This window comes from Microtus ochrogaster, chromosome 16 (genome assembly GCF_000317375.1).
Source record: "Microtus ochrogaster isolate Prairie Vole_2 chromosome 16, MicOch1.0, whole genome shotgun sequence".
Lineage (NCBI taxonomy): Eukaryota > Metazoa > Chordata > Mammalia > Rodentia > Cricetidae > Microtus > Microtus ochrogaster.
The window spans coordinates 35,803,358-35,818,951 of record NC_022018.1 but is presented as its reverse complement, the minus strand read 5'-3'; the positions used below and the strand labels follow the sequence as shown (position 1 = coordinate 35,818,951).

General features: G+C 44.7%; 1 protein-coding gene across 1 annotated transcript in view; it reads right to left on the bottom strand.

The window, feature by feature from the left end:
* The window catches only part of Mboat1 (membrane bound O-acyltransferase domain containing 1), a 100,180-nt gene that overhangs the window by 3,928 nt on the left and 80,658 nt on the right, over positions 1 to 15,594 (bottom strand). Inside the window, exons 8-11 of the mRNA XM_005354998.2 lie at positions 14,744 to 14,936; positions 8,361 to 8,464; positions 5,023 to 5,087; positions 2,225 to 2,357 (exon numbers count right to left, since the gene is read on the bottom strand). Coding sequence (XP_005355055.1) covers positions 2,225 to 2,357; positions 5,023 to 5,087; positions 8,361 to 8,464; positions 14,744 to 14,936 — 495 coding nt within the window. The remainder of the gene's footprint in view (positions 1 to 2,224; positions 2,358 to 5,022; positions 5,088 to 8,360; positions 8,465 to 14,743; positions 14,937 to 15,594) is intronic.

Sequence of the window (15,594 nt, the reverse complement as noted above, 5' to 3'; positions counted from 1 at the left end):
CTTAACCATCCTCCCCAACTTGCCCCCCCCTCCAAAAAAAAAAAAAAGAAAAAGAAAAAAGAACTTGGCACAGAGCCTTCAAAAGCCTTTTCTATTTATATGTATCTACATTTATATTCTTAGTGGCACTGGTGAATTTTTAGCCAGGTTGATGTTTTTTGTTTTTTTATTTTGTTTTTGGTGCTATCTGTTGTTGACTTTTTGTCATGTCCATAAATATTAATCTTCAATGAATTAGGTAATTAGGGAAGAGTGAGCTTGTCTGCCTGTTCTAGTTTTGTGGAGATTTGCTCAATTGGTTATTACTTGTCTATGATACACAGAGCTCTGGGCCCAGTCCCCAGCATCTCTTCAAACTGGGCGTGATGGCATAGATCTATTATCCTAGCACTCCAGAAGTCCAGAGGTGGGGACAGGAGGATCCAAAGTTCAGAGTCGTTGTTTTGGATATGTAGGGAGCTCCAGGATAGCCCAAGCCACAGGAGATTCTGTTTCAAAATAAAAGTAAGGCAAAACGAAGACACCCCTCCCCCCACCCAACAACAACAACCCTTTTCCTCCACTCTCACCTCAGAACAGAGTCTGGGGTTCCATTCATTCAGAAACGCTGGGCAGTGGACAAAAGTTTTAATAACTAAGTAGTAAACCTCCAGAAGCCTAGGCCACCACAACTGCGGAGTTCATTCTCTCGCTAGAAAGAACTAGAAGCTCTGCTCCGTCCGTCCCCCTTTCCATCCACCGCCTTACTTACTTGTGAAAACAGTTTACAAGGCTGCAATAGACAAGATCTACAGAAATCAAAGTCTGAGCCAGAGAGGCCTCCGGAGTAAAGATACTTAAGGCATGAACTCTGAATACATCAGCGAGCAAAGCGCCGACCTTTATTTCTTAGTTTGTTCTAGCAATCTGTTCTTGAGTATGTGTTTAATATTTAGAATTTTGGAAATTAGCAGGAATAGCAATTTTTTTTAACCTTGTTCGTATGTAGAATTTAATATACTTCATCTACTCTAAGTAAAAGACGAACCTTCAGGGGAGAGCTTGTCTTATCCACTGTGGTATCTGGACACCTATACACTGACTGACATGTGACAGAACTGCTGAAATATTCATAGAAAACTGCACTGAAGAATGAGCAAATAGCACAAGCTCGGTAGATAACCCTGTTGTGAACTGAATATCCAGAAGCATTTAAAATTAAAAATAAAAAGACACAAAAGCCAGACATCATGGCATCCATTTGTAGTCCTGGTACCAGGGAAGTGGAAACAGGCAAATCCTTGAGGCCCATTAGCAGTCAACCTAGCCTGCTTTGAGTTCCAGGCCAGCAAGAGATCTCAAAAAAAAAAAAAAAAAAAAAAAAGACGGTGCCAGTTGAGAAATGACACCCAAGGCTGCCTTCTGTTCTCCACATACACATTACAAACGCACCTACAAACACCCACCAGCCCCCCGTCTCACACACACATAATCAGGCAAAATGAGTAAATAGCAAAATTTACATATAGCACAATGAAAGTCATTGGAGCCTGAAATAAGAAAGACTATAACCACAATCAAAGGACAAGATTAAACTAAACCTAAAAGACTGTACTTAAGACAGTTAATTGTATGCTGACTATAATGGACATATGGGGTTAGGTCCAGCTCCAGGAGATGCAGTTCCGAGGCTGCTACCTCACTGACTTCTCAGAGACCCATGAATGTCTTCTAGGCTTAGTATAATGACACGGGACATTAAGCAGGGTATCAGCAAACTGAAGTGTGATAGAACCTACATTAATTAATAAACATGATCATCTGTACATGTGCATCCAGTTTTTAGTGATGAGAAATGTGTTTGTTTCTCCAGGGAGTAATCTTTTGCTCATAAAATTCTTATTGTTTTACTCTCTGCAAATGAATCCGTTCATCACTTTTACAATGGCAAGTCCCTGTACATTGAAGTTCTTCTGTAATAAGAAGTTTATATACATTATGATTTTTCCAAATATCATTCCAAGAAAAGAAAAGAAAAAGTATTCCATGGGGGAACTTATTGCTCAACATCAAAAAGTCACTCCCAACAACCCCAAACCTTCAACTCACCCCTGCTTAAAGCAGAACAACACACAAGCACACACACACACATGCACACGCACACACACACACACACACACACACACACACACACACACACCCCAGGTTGCTGGAGGAAAAGCGCCACCAGCTGAAGGATGCTTACCGCTCTAGCTGCCAATGTGACAGGGACTCCAGTTAAGAATGTGAAGTAGTATCCAGGGTAAACGCCATGCCACAGAGCAGACAGGACGAAGGTGAACACAGTAGGGTACCAGGGAACCCGTTCGTAGCACACACTGCAAAGAGACGAAGGACTAGCAAAGCCCCGGCGCAAACACTGCAATGCCCTCCACCCGCACCTCTCTGGGGTCGACCACGTGGAAGTCCTCAGGTCCACCCTGAGAGATGCCTGCCTGACTCTTAGCAGGAACTTGCAATGAAATGCCGGCAGCCTGTGCTTCTCTGGCATCCTGGAACACTATCAGCCATGAAGCTCATGGCTCTGCTGTCAGTTTTAACCTCACTAGACTAGATGGCCTGGGCCCCATCATGTGGTCTACTATAACAAAGGTCTCAGTGGTCTCTTTCAATTCAAGTTCCTGCCTTAAAGAAGCAGGTTCCACCAAAGGGCGAATCGACTAGAGGCACTAATTATGAGTGCCAATGGCATTCAAATGCCCGAACGCCAGATAAACATCTGTAGAAATGATCTTCATTTAGACAACATTAATTTATCTTTCCAACCAGGCCCCCATGCCACCTGACTAATCAACCCTTTTTATCTTTCTGGTAGGAACTCTAGTGAGAAATTAGTATGGCATTTAGAGGACCTGCTCTGAGCCTGACAAATTTTAAATCAAGATAGAGGTTGAGTAGCTCTTACCCTAAATGTCTGAGACAAGAAGTCTTTTTAATTTTGGATTTTTTTTTCAGAGTTCAGAATGCTTACATATGCGTTATCTTGGTATTGAGACCCAAGTCTAAAACATAAGGTCATTTGTGTTTTGCATAATACACCTTCCACACACAACACACAGCCGGAATGAAGAGTCACCCAATATTCTAGTGTGTGTGTTCTGATTGCCATCTGTCACGTGATTGCAGACGGGGAATTTTCCTCATGGGACATCATGTTAGTGTTCAAAAGGCTTCAGATGGGGGGCATTTGAGGTTTCATGCTTTCGGATATGAGATGCTCACTGTGAGAAGCTAAGAGAAAAGTCAGCTGGATCCCTGAAGATCTTTGGCTCTTCTTGAGCCAAAATTAAAATTAGTGATAGGAAGTGAGAGGGGACTTTCTCCCCAGAACTCAGGCTATGCATTGCCAATGGCAGTCAAGGTGGCCACTACATTCTTCAGTAAGTGGCAGCGTCCCAGTAGAAAATGCAACAGTGAACTCAGCAGGTATCAAGAAACCACCAGGGATGGTTCAAAAGTAACTGATTTTTGTTGTTGCTGCTGCTGTTGTTTTTTAAGACAGGGTTTCTCTGTGGAGCCCTGGCTGTCCTGGAACTCCGTAAACCAGGCTGATCTCACACTCACAGAGATCTGCCGGCCTCTGCCTCCCGAGTGCTGAGGTTAAAGGCGTGCACCACCACTGCCCTGCAAAAGTAACTGACTGACACTCAGACTCAGGGCTTCATTTACGTTTCACAAGAGGAACACAAATGTCAGAAAAATACAGGCTTGAAACTCTGCTCTCGGTAAGACTTCTTTTTGACATGAGAACTAGGCATGTGCTTTTTTTATTTTTTATTTTTCTCAATTCTTTGTTTTGTCTCAATTATTTTTGCATGAGTGAAATATTTCATTCTCAATCATCTTGTCCTGTGCATTCCTAATGGAAACTGTATGACTCTCAGCTTGCCGGAACTACTCAGCAGAAAGAAAGAAAGGCTGGTGGTAAAACTGCTTGCAACATAGGTTAAAAACAATCATGTTCATATCAGAATTTCAAAACTGCAGGAAGTGGCAGTTTCGAGGGAGCGGCACATCAGCTTTATTTGAAGAACCACTACATGGTGCTTGCTTTGCTTAAATAGCTTCAAAGATTCATTATCATGTATGTGTCTGTGTGGGGGTTTGTACGCATGAGTGTTTGTACCTTGGAGGCCAGAAGAGGGCACTGGATCCCTCTGAGCTGGAGTTACAGGTGGTTGAGTTACTCCATGTTGGTGATAGGCAGTGAATTTGGCTCCTCTGCAAGGCCAGTCAACACTTAATCACCCAGCTGAAACTCTTTAGCTCTGCCTCAGGGTTCGGATTTGTGAAAGACCCTTCTCATCAAAAGCAAAACCTATCTTTTCCCATGGTCCCTGCAGGTTCAAGGGTGTTCACAAAGTGGAGTTCAGCATTCCAATGATAGTACACTCATAATTTTCTAACAAGTAATGCTTCTAAATTTAGAACACATATAGAAACAGGTCAGAGAAATGTCAGTACAAATCCAGGCATGTGGGATACTGTAGAGCTCTCAGCGCTAGGGACAACAGCAGCTCTCATACGGGACTTGATGTTGACACTGACTTCCTTAGATCTGAAAACGAGACTCTCCTGGGTATCAAGCCAAACAGCAGGGAAGTCAAAAGCCTTGTTTCCGGGAACAGACCTTTGGCCCTATGTCTGTCACTCACAGATCTGTGACTTTGGGCATGCCATGTAACCCCCTCTGTTCACTTTCCTCAGCGATAAAACAGAGTAATCCAGCTAATAGCATCTCACAGGACTGCTACAAGGAACAAACTAGTATGTGGAGCTGAATAATGAGCATTCTGGGATGAAACAGGCACACGCCGGGATCTTCTCAATTCAGCACTCCTACTTTTGTATTTATAAGATGTGGACAGTATTGGGGCTTTGGAGACAAATTAAATGACATGACTGGCAGGCACCTGCTGCTCCCCTAGGAAGTCCCCAAGCACATCCCTGCCATGAAAAATAAGGTCGTTCTGTGTCCCTTACCATTTCAGCCAAGTAGACGTCTGAATATTCCAGTTTTCTAAGTACATTTTGAAACTCGTAGCAGTCTAGAAACAAGAAAACAATGCCTATCGTTAGCTTTAAAATCGCCCGAGCAAGGGAAAGTCCTGCCCAGAACTCCCTTGCTTCCACAACTGATGTGAATCTCAAGCAGGATTCCGCACAGTTCAGTCAATCAGCTGTTCTGCCACCGGCAGTAACATTTTCTGGCATTTATAAGATTTACTTTGCAGCTAAGCCTTGGCTTGGAGACTCAAGTCTGCTCAAAACTTATTTTTACATCAGAGCAAAACTGAGGGAGAAATTCTATCAATTCCCTCTCACTCTGATTTAAAAAAAAAAAAAAAAAACAAAGTCAAATGTCTTAAAACTACTCCAAAAGGGGATTTACCACAGGGAAAGTCTAATTATGTGATGGTGGGGCTTTGGGGACAAATTAAACGGGACTGTTATCTTTGTGCTATGTGACCACGCGCAAACTAGGTCAGCCTTTTACAGTCATTTCTATAAATAGCCTCACAGTCCCAGCTGCATCCAATTTTGCCTGGAATAGGAAGAGACTTCATGCATGAAGGGATCACAATACAGAATAGAAGATCAAGAAATCTCACCCATCTGGCAATAGTGTAAGTCGGTCGACTGCCAAAGAAGACAGCCCCAAATACGCCGTGCACTGTGCTTTCTCATTCCAAGAGTAACAAGTGTGGCTTTTCCTGTAGAAAATCTTCAGTCATAAGAAACCCTGTGTAGGCCACACACCTGCCTAATGTAATGAGCTTGGAAGGTGAGACTAGGCTAGGAAGATAGATGACATATAGCTGCAAGATGGCCTGGCCTGACAGAGGATAGACAGATAATACAGACAGGCCAATGAGAGAGAATATAGGTTGGACAGACAACAGACGACAATAGATAAATGGTAAAATAGATATATATTATTATATAGGTAGTATGATTCTTAGTTTCTTTGTCAACTTGAAACAAGCTAGACTTATTTGGAAAGAGGCTCTTCAGTTGTGAAAATGCCCCTTACAGATTGTCTATAAGCAGATATATAGGTTGTTTTCTTCACTAATGATTGGTGTGGGAGCGGTGGGCACTGTGGGCAGTGCCATCCCTGGGCAAGTGGTCCTAAGAGGTATAAGAAGGCAGGCTGAGAAAGTCATTAGTGAGCAAGCCAGTAAGCAGCACCCCTCCATAGTCCCTGCATCAGCTCCCGCCTCCAGGTTCCTGCCCTGTTTGAGTTCCTGCCCTGACTTCCCCCAGTAATGGACTATGATGTGGAAGGAGAAGCTAAAATAAACCCTTTCCTCTCCAAGCTGCTTCTGGTCATGGAGTTTTATCACAGCAATAGAAGCTCTAAGACAGGTAAAAAGATGTGGATAGATGACAGTTAGATAAATGATAGAGAATAGATCAAAAGATAAGAGGAAAATAGATGGGCAGATGAATGATAGGTGACATAGACGATATATGACAGATTGTTAGGAGAGCTCTTATTTATTGACTTTTTATTGCTAAACCCAGTTTGTTTGTTTGCATGGCTAGCTGACTGCTATAAAACACTGCATCGAAGCACTGTAACTAAACCAGACTTCCTTGTTGTTCTTGCTCCACACCAAATACAATGAAAATTAGTGTTCTCATTTTCTCTTCAGTAACAATGTAACTTAATATCAGCCTTTGACCCCAAGCACACATCCAAAATGAAAGGATTCTGTCTTTGGTGCACACTTGGGGTAATTCATGGGCAACTAAAAACCAAGGGGATCAGCTCTAAAGGACAGCGACCTATAGTGCTCCAAGGGAGCGAAGTCCCTAAACCCTAGGCTTTGTCTGACAACTGCAGTCTTCACAGGTTTTTCCAAGAATGAGAAAGGTGCTTATGATGTCTGGAAACTTCCTACTGAAGAAGCGGTTTACTGGAATAGGGCAAATTGCTCACTCAGAACCGGTTCTAAACTTGAACTTTTGTTTTTTTTTCCTTTTAACCATATCTGCCAGGGCTTTCTGATCCAAGGAGCCCTCAGATTCTCTAGAATCTAAAGATCAGCATTCCCTCCCCCATAGTTGAGACTCATTGCTTATGCAATCTGATAAAGCTGAGGCATCAAATAGCACAGTGAATTTAAATTGAATATATGATGCAATTTGGTGAGGGAACAGGCACAAAGTGGAAGAGGAGGAGGCGAGGAGGAAGACATGAAGGAGAAGAGGCTGAAAAAGAAGATAGAAAGGAAAAGAGAGAAGAGGAGGAAGAGGAAGGGGAAAGGGGAGGAAGAGGAAGAAAATGAGGAGAAAGAAGAAAAGGAAGAGGTGGAAGAGAAGGATGGGGAGGAGGAAGTATAACCCGCCTTATAAATTTTGGTAGGGGAAACGAAGGCCTCCTTCCCCCTGGAGGCCCTCCAAATACAGAAGGCCTCAGGCGGAATAAGATGGTGGTTTTCTGGGTGGCTCCTTTTGGTCTGCTTTCCATGAAATGTGGGTGGAAGATGGCCAGTCGCCCAGGTTTCCTGCTCTCCCTGTCTGCACCAGAAAAGATGGAAATCAAAAACTAAGAGCCACCCTAAGTGCGCTGACTAGGGGACTGGCGCTCCCGCTGAACAATAAGAAGCTTCCCCTTCCTCCACTGCTCTAGGATGAAAGGCTCTGTGGCTTGGCAGTCATGTGCTAGTCTGTGCTAGTGCAAACAAGGTACGCACACTGAGAGAGTACGGTTTGAAGGGAACCATGTCTGTCTCCAAAGACACAAAGAGAACTGTGAATAAAGAATAAAGACAGATGGAAAGACACACTATTCTAGTGCCCTAAAAGGTGTGCATTGGGATAGTTCTTCTAAAAAAAAAAATCAAATTAATTAAAATTGTTCCCCTCTCCCCCCCCCCCCAAAAAAATAACCCACAGCCAAGCATGTGTAAGTCGAAAGGCACAAGCCTCTGGTCCACACTCTGGATTGAAATCCAAGTCAAATGCAAAGAAAAGAAAACGGCATTTTCGCTTTCTGGTTGGTAGAACAAGAATGAAACAATAGAAAGGTTTTCCTGGCTCTTTTACAAATTTTTGGTACCATTTTTTTTTCTTGAATCATTAAAAGTGTCAAGAAAGAAGGTATCCTGAGAGCAAAATGAAGATAATGTGGAGGAGAAAGAGGGGGAGAGGGCAATAATCTGAAATAGAAATGGTGAGGAGAACATGGGGCCGGGCATCTCCCCAAACAGCTTTCCTAGACACCCCGACGAAGGACTTTGGACTCCCACACTCAAAGCAACTGCTTGCTGTATTCACTGTGGCCATTTGTTCCAGAAGCGCAGTGTTCTCACCTCAATCTTCCAGATGTTCAGGTTAGAGAGCAGATCCCAGCAGAAATTCCCATCGGCATCCACTCCGCTGAACCCAAAGCCAGCTGCATTGTGCACCGCGTCCGCTGTGGTTTTAAGACAAAACGTCAGGAACCAGGCAAAGGTCTCTAAAGGACTGCCAACATTTGTCTAGCTACACACTGGATGCTTATTCGATAGTTTCTTGGAAAATGTGCCAACACACACACACACACACACACACACACACACACAAAGGATTTGGCACCATTATGAACTGGGCTGTTTGGTGACCTTGGTTTCTATTCATTTGTTTTGTAGCCTCTGAATGCTTGCTAAAATGGACGACCATAGAATGGACAGAGGTGCATCAAGGAATGAAGAAATGATGTGAAGAGGTCAGTAGTGGGATTCAGTGATTGGAGGGGTGAAGAAATGACAAGAAGATGTCAGTAGTGGGATTCAGTGGCTGGCAGGGTCTAGGGGAAGAGAAGAAGGCAAACACACCACTGCTTAGAAGTAAAGGCCAATAAAGGACACAGTGGGGACCAAGGGTGATCACTAAAGATACAACACATGTGATTTGTTACTTTCCCCCTGGCTGAGACAAATGTAATTTAAGGAAGGCTTATTTTGGCTCCTGGTGGGGAAGGCATGGTTGGGCAGGAGGCAGCTGGTCACACTGAGGAAGCGGAGAGAGGTGGAACGCTGGCTCTCTGGCCACTTCCTCTTTTTTTATTTAGTCCAGGACCCAAGACCATGGTGCCCCTTACACTCAGGCAGGTCAAGCCTCTGCTAAGCGCTGCAGGTGATTTGAAATCCCTCCAATGGGACCAGCAACATTAACCATCTCAGGTGTTAAAGGGTAGTGGGCTATGTCAGGAGAGAGACCGTTCTGGAAGAAAACAAGAGCTTAACCTGGACAGGCCACATAAAGGGGCTGATGGGCTAACCCAAGATGCAGCTAAAGAAAGTTTATGACAAACTGAGCTGAGCTGGGAACTGGGAGCCGGCTCCAGAGGAAGCCACACAGGGCCACAGTGATGAACACCCTAAGATAGTGTGTGGGAGCAGAGCTTGGGAGGTAGGGAAGGAAGGATCAAGAGTGTAAGATTATTCTGGGCTGCATAGCAAATATAAGGCTAGCCTGGGCTATGGAGGAAGTTGAAGACCAGCTTGAACTACACAGGAAAATTCTGGCTCAAAAAGAAAGAAAACAGCAAACCATCTAACTCACAAAGTCATTCTGAAAGCTCCTGCTTCCATCTACTTAACTAAATTGTAAGAAAATGGCCCTCAAAGGAACAATCTACCTCAAATCAATGCTGTAATGAGGTGTTTTGTAACCGGCTAGAGTCCTGACAAGCCCTCGCTGTTATGATGAAGACCAAGAGACTACTTTTCTCCTTTATCATATTCCAAATTCTGTTAGAATATGTGCTTCAAGAAATTAAGTCACCAGTGACTCACACTAATTAAATCAAAGCCCTTTCCAGTTCTAGACTGGAGGAGGTCCGAGAGGATTCGCTCATAAAGTCCAAATGCAGACAGCTCTCAGGCCCACTGGAGAGGAGCCTGCCTTCAGAACAGCCACACGAAAGGAATTGGCATCTTCCAGGTGGGGGGCTGGCTCTGAGCTCAGTGGTTGAGCATTTGTCTAGCACTGTCCTTGGGTTGCATCCCTAGGATGGGGAGGGAGCGGGGGTGAGGGAGCAGCTCAATGTTTATCTCCTCTATTTTTGGCATAGTTGATGATTTAACGATGCTTATCTTAGGCTTGGCTTCAACTGAAAACTATCTGGTTTCTCGTAGAAGACAGGATTTAAAAGGACAGAGCCCCATGCCATCCTCTCTCCTTTAGAGGAAAATTCAGTAGAGAAGAAAAAGGAAGCAAAGAAAGCAGATGCCCGAAAAGGGGCCTCAGGGATTCATAGATGTGAGAACAAATCTATGAATGACAGATGTCAACTAGGTGACAGCTAAAATCACAGCTGGGCAGCCCATGGCAAGGCCAGCACAGCAATTCTTAACTTCCTGTCTCCTCCTTTAGTTTTGTGCCTACCACTCTGAGTCAGAGCCGAAAGAACCAAGCAGTGATCGTGTGCATGAATGTGTGTTTTCATCTGTGATAGTCAGATCTTCACAACACACAGGTAAAAACAGATTTACTCAGGCCCAGATGTTGCAATCCATCACTGTAGGGAAGGTGGGTGTGGCAGAGCGTGTCACATCGTGGCACTCAGCGTAAAGAGCAAGGATTCCCGTGCCTATCTAGCTCCTTCTCCCCCATTCGGTCCCTTCAGCCTAGGTCTGGTGCTGCCAGCGTGCAGGAACGGAGTTGCCCCTCAGCTCCCTATCTCTGGAAATGCCCACACAGACACACCTAGAAGTGTGTTGTACTAATAACCTGCATGCTTCTCAATCCCAGCAAGCTGGCCATCAAGATGAGCCACCACACACCTTTCTGGGTCTCTGGACCCCACACCTTTCAAGTATTTTTTATCTCCCATCACGGCGGCCTTAGGAGGGTCGGTAAGGATAGGCTCAGCAGCATAAAATGCAGAAGTTAGAGGAGGTGACTAACTTCTAGAAGCCTGTCCCCTAAGGATCAAACAGATGTAACAATGGCACCTGTGTTGAAGAAGCTGTTGAAAGTGGACTAAGTTCACACCCAGGACCCATCCGGGAAGCTCTCCCATCTGGGAAGCTCTCAAGAGATGCCATTTTTATCATGATGGCGTCTGCTAATGGAAATGCAAAGGGGATGGAGACTGGAGGTGTCTGTTCAACGTGCAGACCATTCCAGTGTAAGCAGTGCCCGAATCTGAAGGCCAGAACTGATTCCACATCCTCAAAGGCTGAGCGCTCCTTTGTGAGGTGATTCTAGCTTCCAGAATCACCCTATTTGGAGAGTCAGGATTCCCTGCTCTGCACAGCGCTTTCTGCAGAAGTTTATCTAAGATTCCATCATGACCTAGAGCAGCCAGAAACTGGCTTTCCTTTCTCCACGCATGATGTAACCTACTATGGCAGACAAACTGATGAGGATACTCTGATCAGTTGGTTGGAGCTGTTCCTTATGATCAGGATACCCCTTGGTTGGAGCTCCTCCTTAGAACACAGCTTAACAGTTGAGCCTCTTAAATTAGTAACAGTTGGTTGTGTGTGGGGGGGCATTTAGAATTGGATGTTAAGTACAAAGAAAATAATTTTATTATTTATTACATTTATTTATTATTTCTATATAAACAGTAACTAGAGCAAGGCTAACACGGTGCAGTGCAACTGACATCCATGAGAGGCCAGTTTTAAGGATTACACTTATAATTAGTACATCAGTTATATGTAAATGGCATTTTAAAGAGCTGGATAAAACAATTATTCGGTTAAGCAATTTAAATATTCCCCGATGGACTACTCATTGCTTCTTTATTCATAAATAATACAAAGGTTAATTTCAGACCAGCCCGTGGAATCGAAACTGGAAAAAAAACTTCAAATCAAAGCCATTAATGAAATGTTTCCACTAAACAACCATAAAAGACATAAAAGATGGGACAGAGGCAAATGGGGAGAAAAAGAGCTCGGTGCACAGAGAAAGCTGCCCAGAGGAAACATGTCCACATTCCAAAAGTCTCTGGGGTTCTGCTAAAGTGCAGAATGACATTCTCTTCCCTGCCACCCCTCCCACCCCGACCCTGTCAGCACAAACCACACCCACCTGTGTCAGACTCTCCCCATAAGGCCACGGAATGGCCTTTTTTCTCCTTAAATCTGCAGCTGATTTAGTCCAAAGCCAGCCCTAAAGCCCCGAGATACAGAAGGTGGGAACGGAAACGGGAGGGGAGAAGAGAGAAAGCAAAGTAAGTGGAAACAGAGAATGCAGTAAAAGGGAAAAAGACATCCTCACTCCTCCTACACACACACACACACACACACACACACACACACACACACACACACACACACAAACACACCTATACACATTTGTCCTCAGGTTAGAGCAAAGAAACAGCATTAACTATTTTGCATGGGAAAACATACTAGATACCCAAGCTAGAGATGCCTAGCTACTCAAGTAATAAAGAAGGCAGCATTTTTAACTAGCAAGGCAACAGCAGAATCGGGGGAGGGGGTGGAGATGGGCTTTTGAAGCACATATTATGCCACTGAGGCAACTCTTGATGCCTCCTGCCCAGATGATGAAGAGGTCTGTGTTCCCACAAAAAGCCACAGTCTCGAAATGCAGAAGGCATTTCCTAGCACAAAGCCTGGTGCTCAACAAACACCCCTTAAATTAAACCGAATAGAAATGGAAACAAAACACAGCACCCCATAAATTCTAATACAGCTCTGGTGCTGGATGTAGAAGTCCCCACCTTTAGTACCAGCAGAGAGGGGCAGGTGGATCTCTGGTCTACAGAGCGAGCTCCAGGACAGCCAGGACTACAGGGTAAGACCCTGCCTCAAACAAAACAAAACAAACAGCTCGAAGTCTGATGGCTCTGGCCAAATGCTACGGAAGCACTGCATTTGGACTGAACTTACACATAGATATTCTTGCAGTTAAAAATAACCTGGCCCCAGTAGAAATGCTTAATGGGCACAAAGTTTACGTTTGGGGTAATGAAAGTTTCTGGCTCCTCTCAGTCTTAACTGTCATAAAAAAAAAAAAAAAACCTGCCCATGCTGGACTGCAGGCCCAAATGGCCAAAGCCGTCTACTTCACATTACATGTACTAGAATGAAGAAAATAATTCTGCATCTGCAAAGTTTAATTTCGATTTTAAAACCTGAAGCACAAACTAAGAAGAGGACCTCAGTCACGTGCTATTCCCTAAGCTACAGTCTGTGGACAAAACACTGGGGACTGTTGAATGGCCAGTCGGACTTGAGAAGCCAAGTAGCTGCTCTCTGACCTTTCCATCTTAAATCAAGCAGCTTTGGTCAATGCATAGGCTCTTCTCTTAGCAAGGCTTTAAACAACTCCATCTAAGATTCTTTAAAGGAAAGAGATAAACCTTGAGATTGGCCAACGTGCCGAGAGAGAGAGAAAGAGAGAGAGAGAGAGATGTTTGATTAAAATAATAGTAGTAGTAGTAGTAGTAGTAGTAGTAGTAGTAGTAGTAGTTGTTGTTGTTGTTATTCTTTTTTAAAAATTCTGCAAGATCCCCCATGGCAGTAGGCAGCAGAAATGCTGTAGGTCCCAAATGGTGGCAGCGGGCCATGTGGTGGCAGGCAGCAGGCTCTGGGAGCAGCCAGTCCCAGGCAGAAACGGCTGCTGGTCCCAGAGCAGTGGTGGCAGGCCATGTGGCAGCAGACAGCGGGCCCCAGGCAGAGATGGCTGCTGGTCCCCGAGCAATGGCTAGTTCCAGGCAGGGAGACACATGGCGGGCGGGCAGGCAGAAGACAGAAACATGGATAGACACAACATGCAGGGTGAGGTTGAATGTTTATTCAGGGGTTATGGAGGAGGAAGGGTGAGGGGGGGACAGAGAGAGGGAGAGAGAGAGAGAGACAGAGACAGAGACAGAGAGAGAGAGAGAGAGAGAGAGAGAGAGGGAGAGAGAGAGAGACAGAGAAGGGGGAAGCAGAGAAGTGGAGAGAGAGACAGAAGCAAAGCTGCCTCTCCGAGCGGAAGATGGAAAAGAGAGCGAGCTCAGGCCGGAAGCTGAAGATCAGCCTGCCTCAGTGGATGGGGAGGGGAATGGGTGTGGCTTGTCTCTTAAAGGGACCAAAATCATAACATTCCCAGGTCTTCCTTATAATAAAAAGCACGCACATCAAGGAAGCAGAAAAGGAAGGGGCCAAGATGGCGGCAGGCAGGTCAGAGGTAATGGGAGTGGGCGTGGCTTGTCCCTTAAAGGGACAGGAAAGCACAACATTCCAGGGTCTTCCTTATAATAAAAAGCAGGAGACCAGATGTGACCAGCACCCAGCCTTCTCTCGTGCCCCCCCCCCCAAAGACGACGCCCACAATCAGCCGGAAGCAGTCTTGAGAGTTCGCCGCCCCAGTTACTTTGGGCTGTGGTGCCTGGTCTCCTGCTTTTTATTATAAGGAAGACATCAGTCAGAAACAAAGAGCACAACAGTAGTAGTAGTAGTAGTAATACTGAGTTTTTCACCATGAACAGGAAAACCTGGAACTCATCTTCCTTCTGAAGCATCAAGCTCAACCAGCATTTCCTTCACTGTGTGCAACCTAAACTGATATGTGTGATGGAAAAATTCATTGTTCATTCATACAACCCAGAAAAAAAAAAGTAAGCCAGACTGTCCTGGGATTTTCCCTTAATTTTGTACTGCACTGAATGTTATTCTGGCTAAACCATCCAAGGACGACCACTGCATTCCTCATTCATTTTGGGCCACTCCCTCAAACTTACCTAATGTCCACGCAAAGTAATACTTGGGCTTTGCAGCTTGCATGACGACATATAAGTACCAGAGTCGACTCAGAAAGTTGGCCTCATGTACAAACCAGTCATCAAGAAGGAAGGTGACAGGAAAGGACTTTGAGAGCGTCAAAAACAACAGGAGAGACAGCAAGGTCATGCACAACTTCTGTATCACAGCTCCCTAGAAATGGGGGAAAACCAAACGTAACTACTCAGGTGTGAGGACCACAGTTTTGGCAAGAGCATCGAAAGAACATGGTCATCCAATATCTTCCCTAGAAAGGGCAGTGGATGGATATGGGTTTTCTTCCTCAAGACACAAATCGCTAAAATTAGGTTAGGTGGTATATTTACATGCAGAACACACCTGTAACCCTTGAGGACTGGACGTGTTCACGGTAAACATGGGACATAGCTGAATGTGTCTTTTAGTCTTCTATCAACATAAGTTAGGTAGGGTTGTTTTTCCAAAACATAAGGGAAATGGATACCATCATAGGGTAGCAATTTTACACTAGAAAGCAGTAACCATTTGCTTTCCACCAGTACAGCCTGGAGAGGCAGAGAAACATGCTTGAGTCACCAGCCAGGAGGTGGAAGCTTCCAGTATAATGGATTCTGTGCAGGTGACTAAACACCTGAGCCAGTTCATAGGCAGATAATGGAGAGCATTTGCTTCCAAAGAAGACTCAAATGTCTAAACTGGTATCATCATCAGCTTCATCTGTTACTTTGTCACAAGGCTGTTGGCAGAGATTTTTGTCCTGCCTGGTCCCGCAGCCGTTCAGTCCCAAAGAAAAACACACAGAGGTCTACATTAATTATAAACTGGTTGGCCT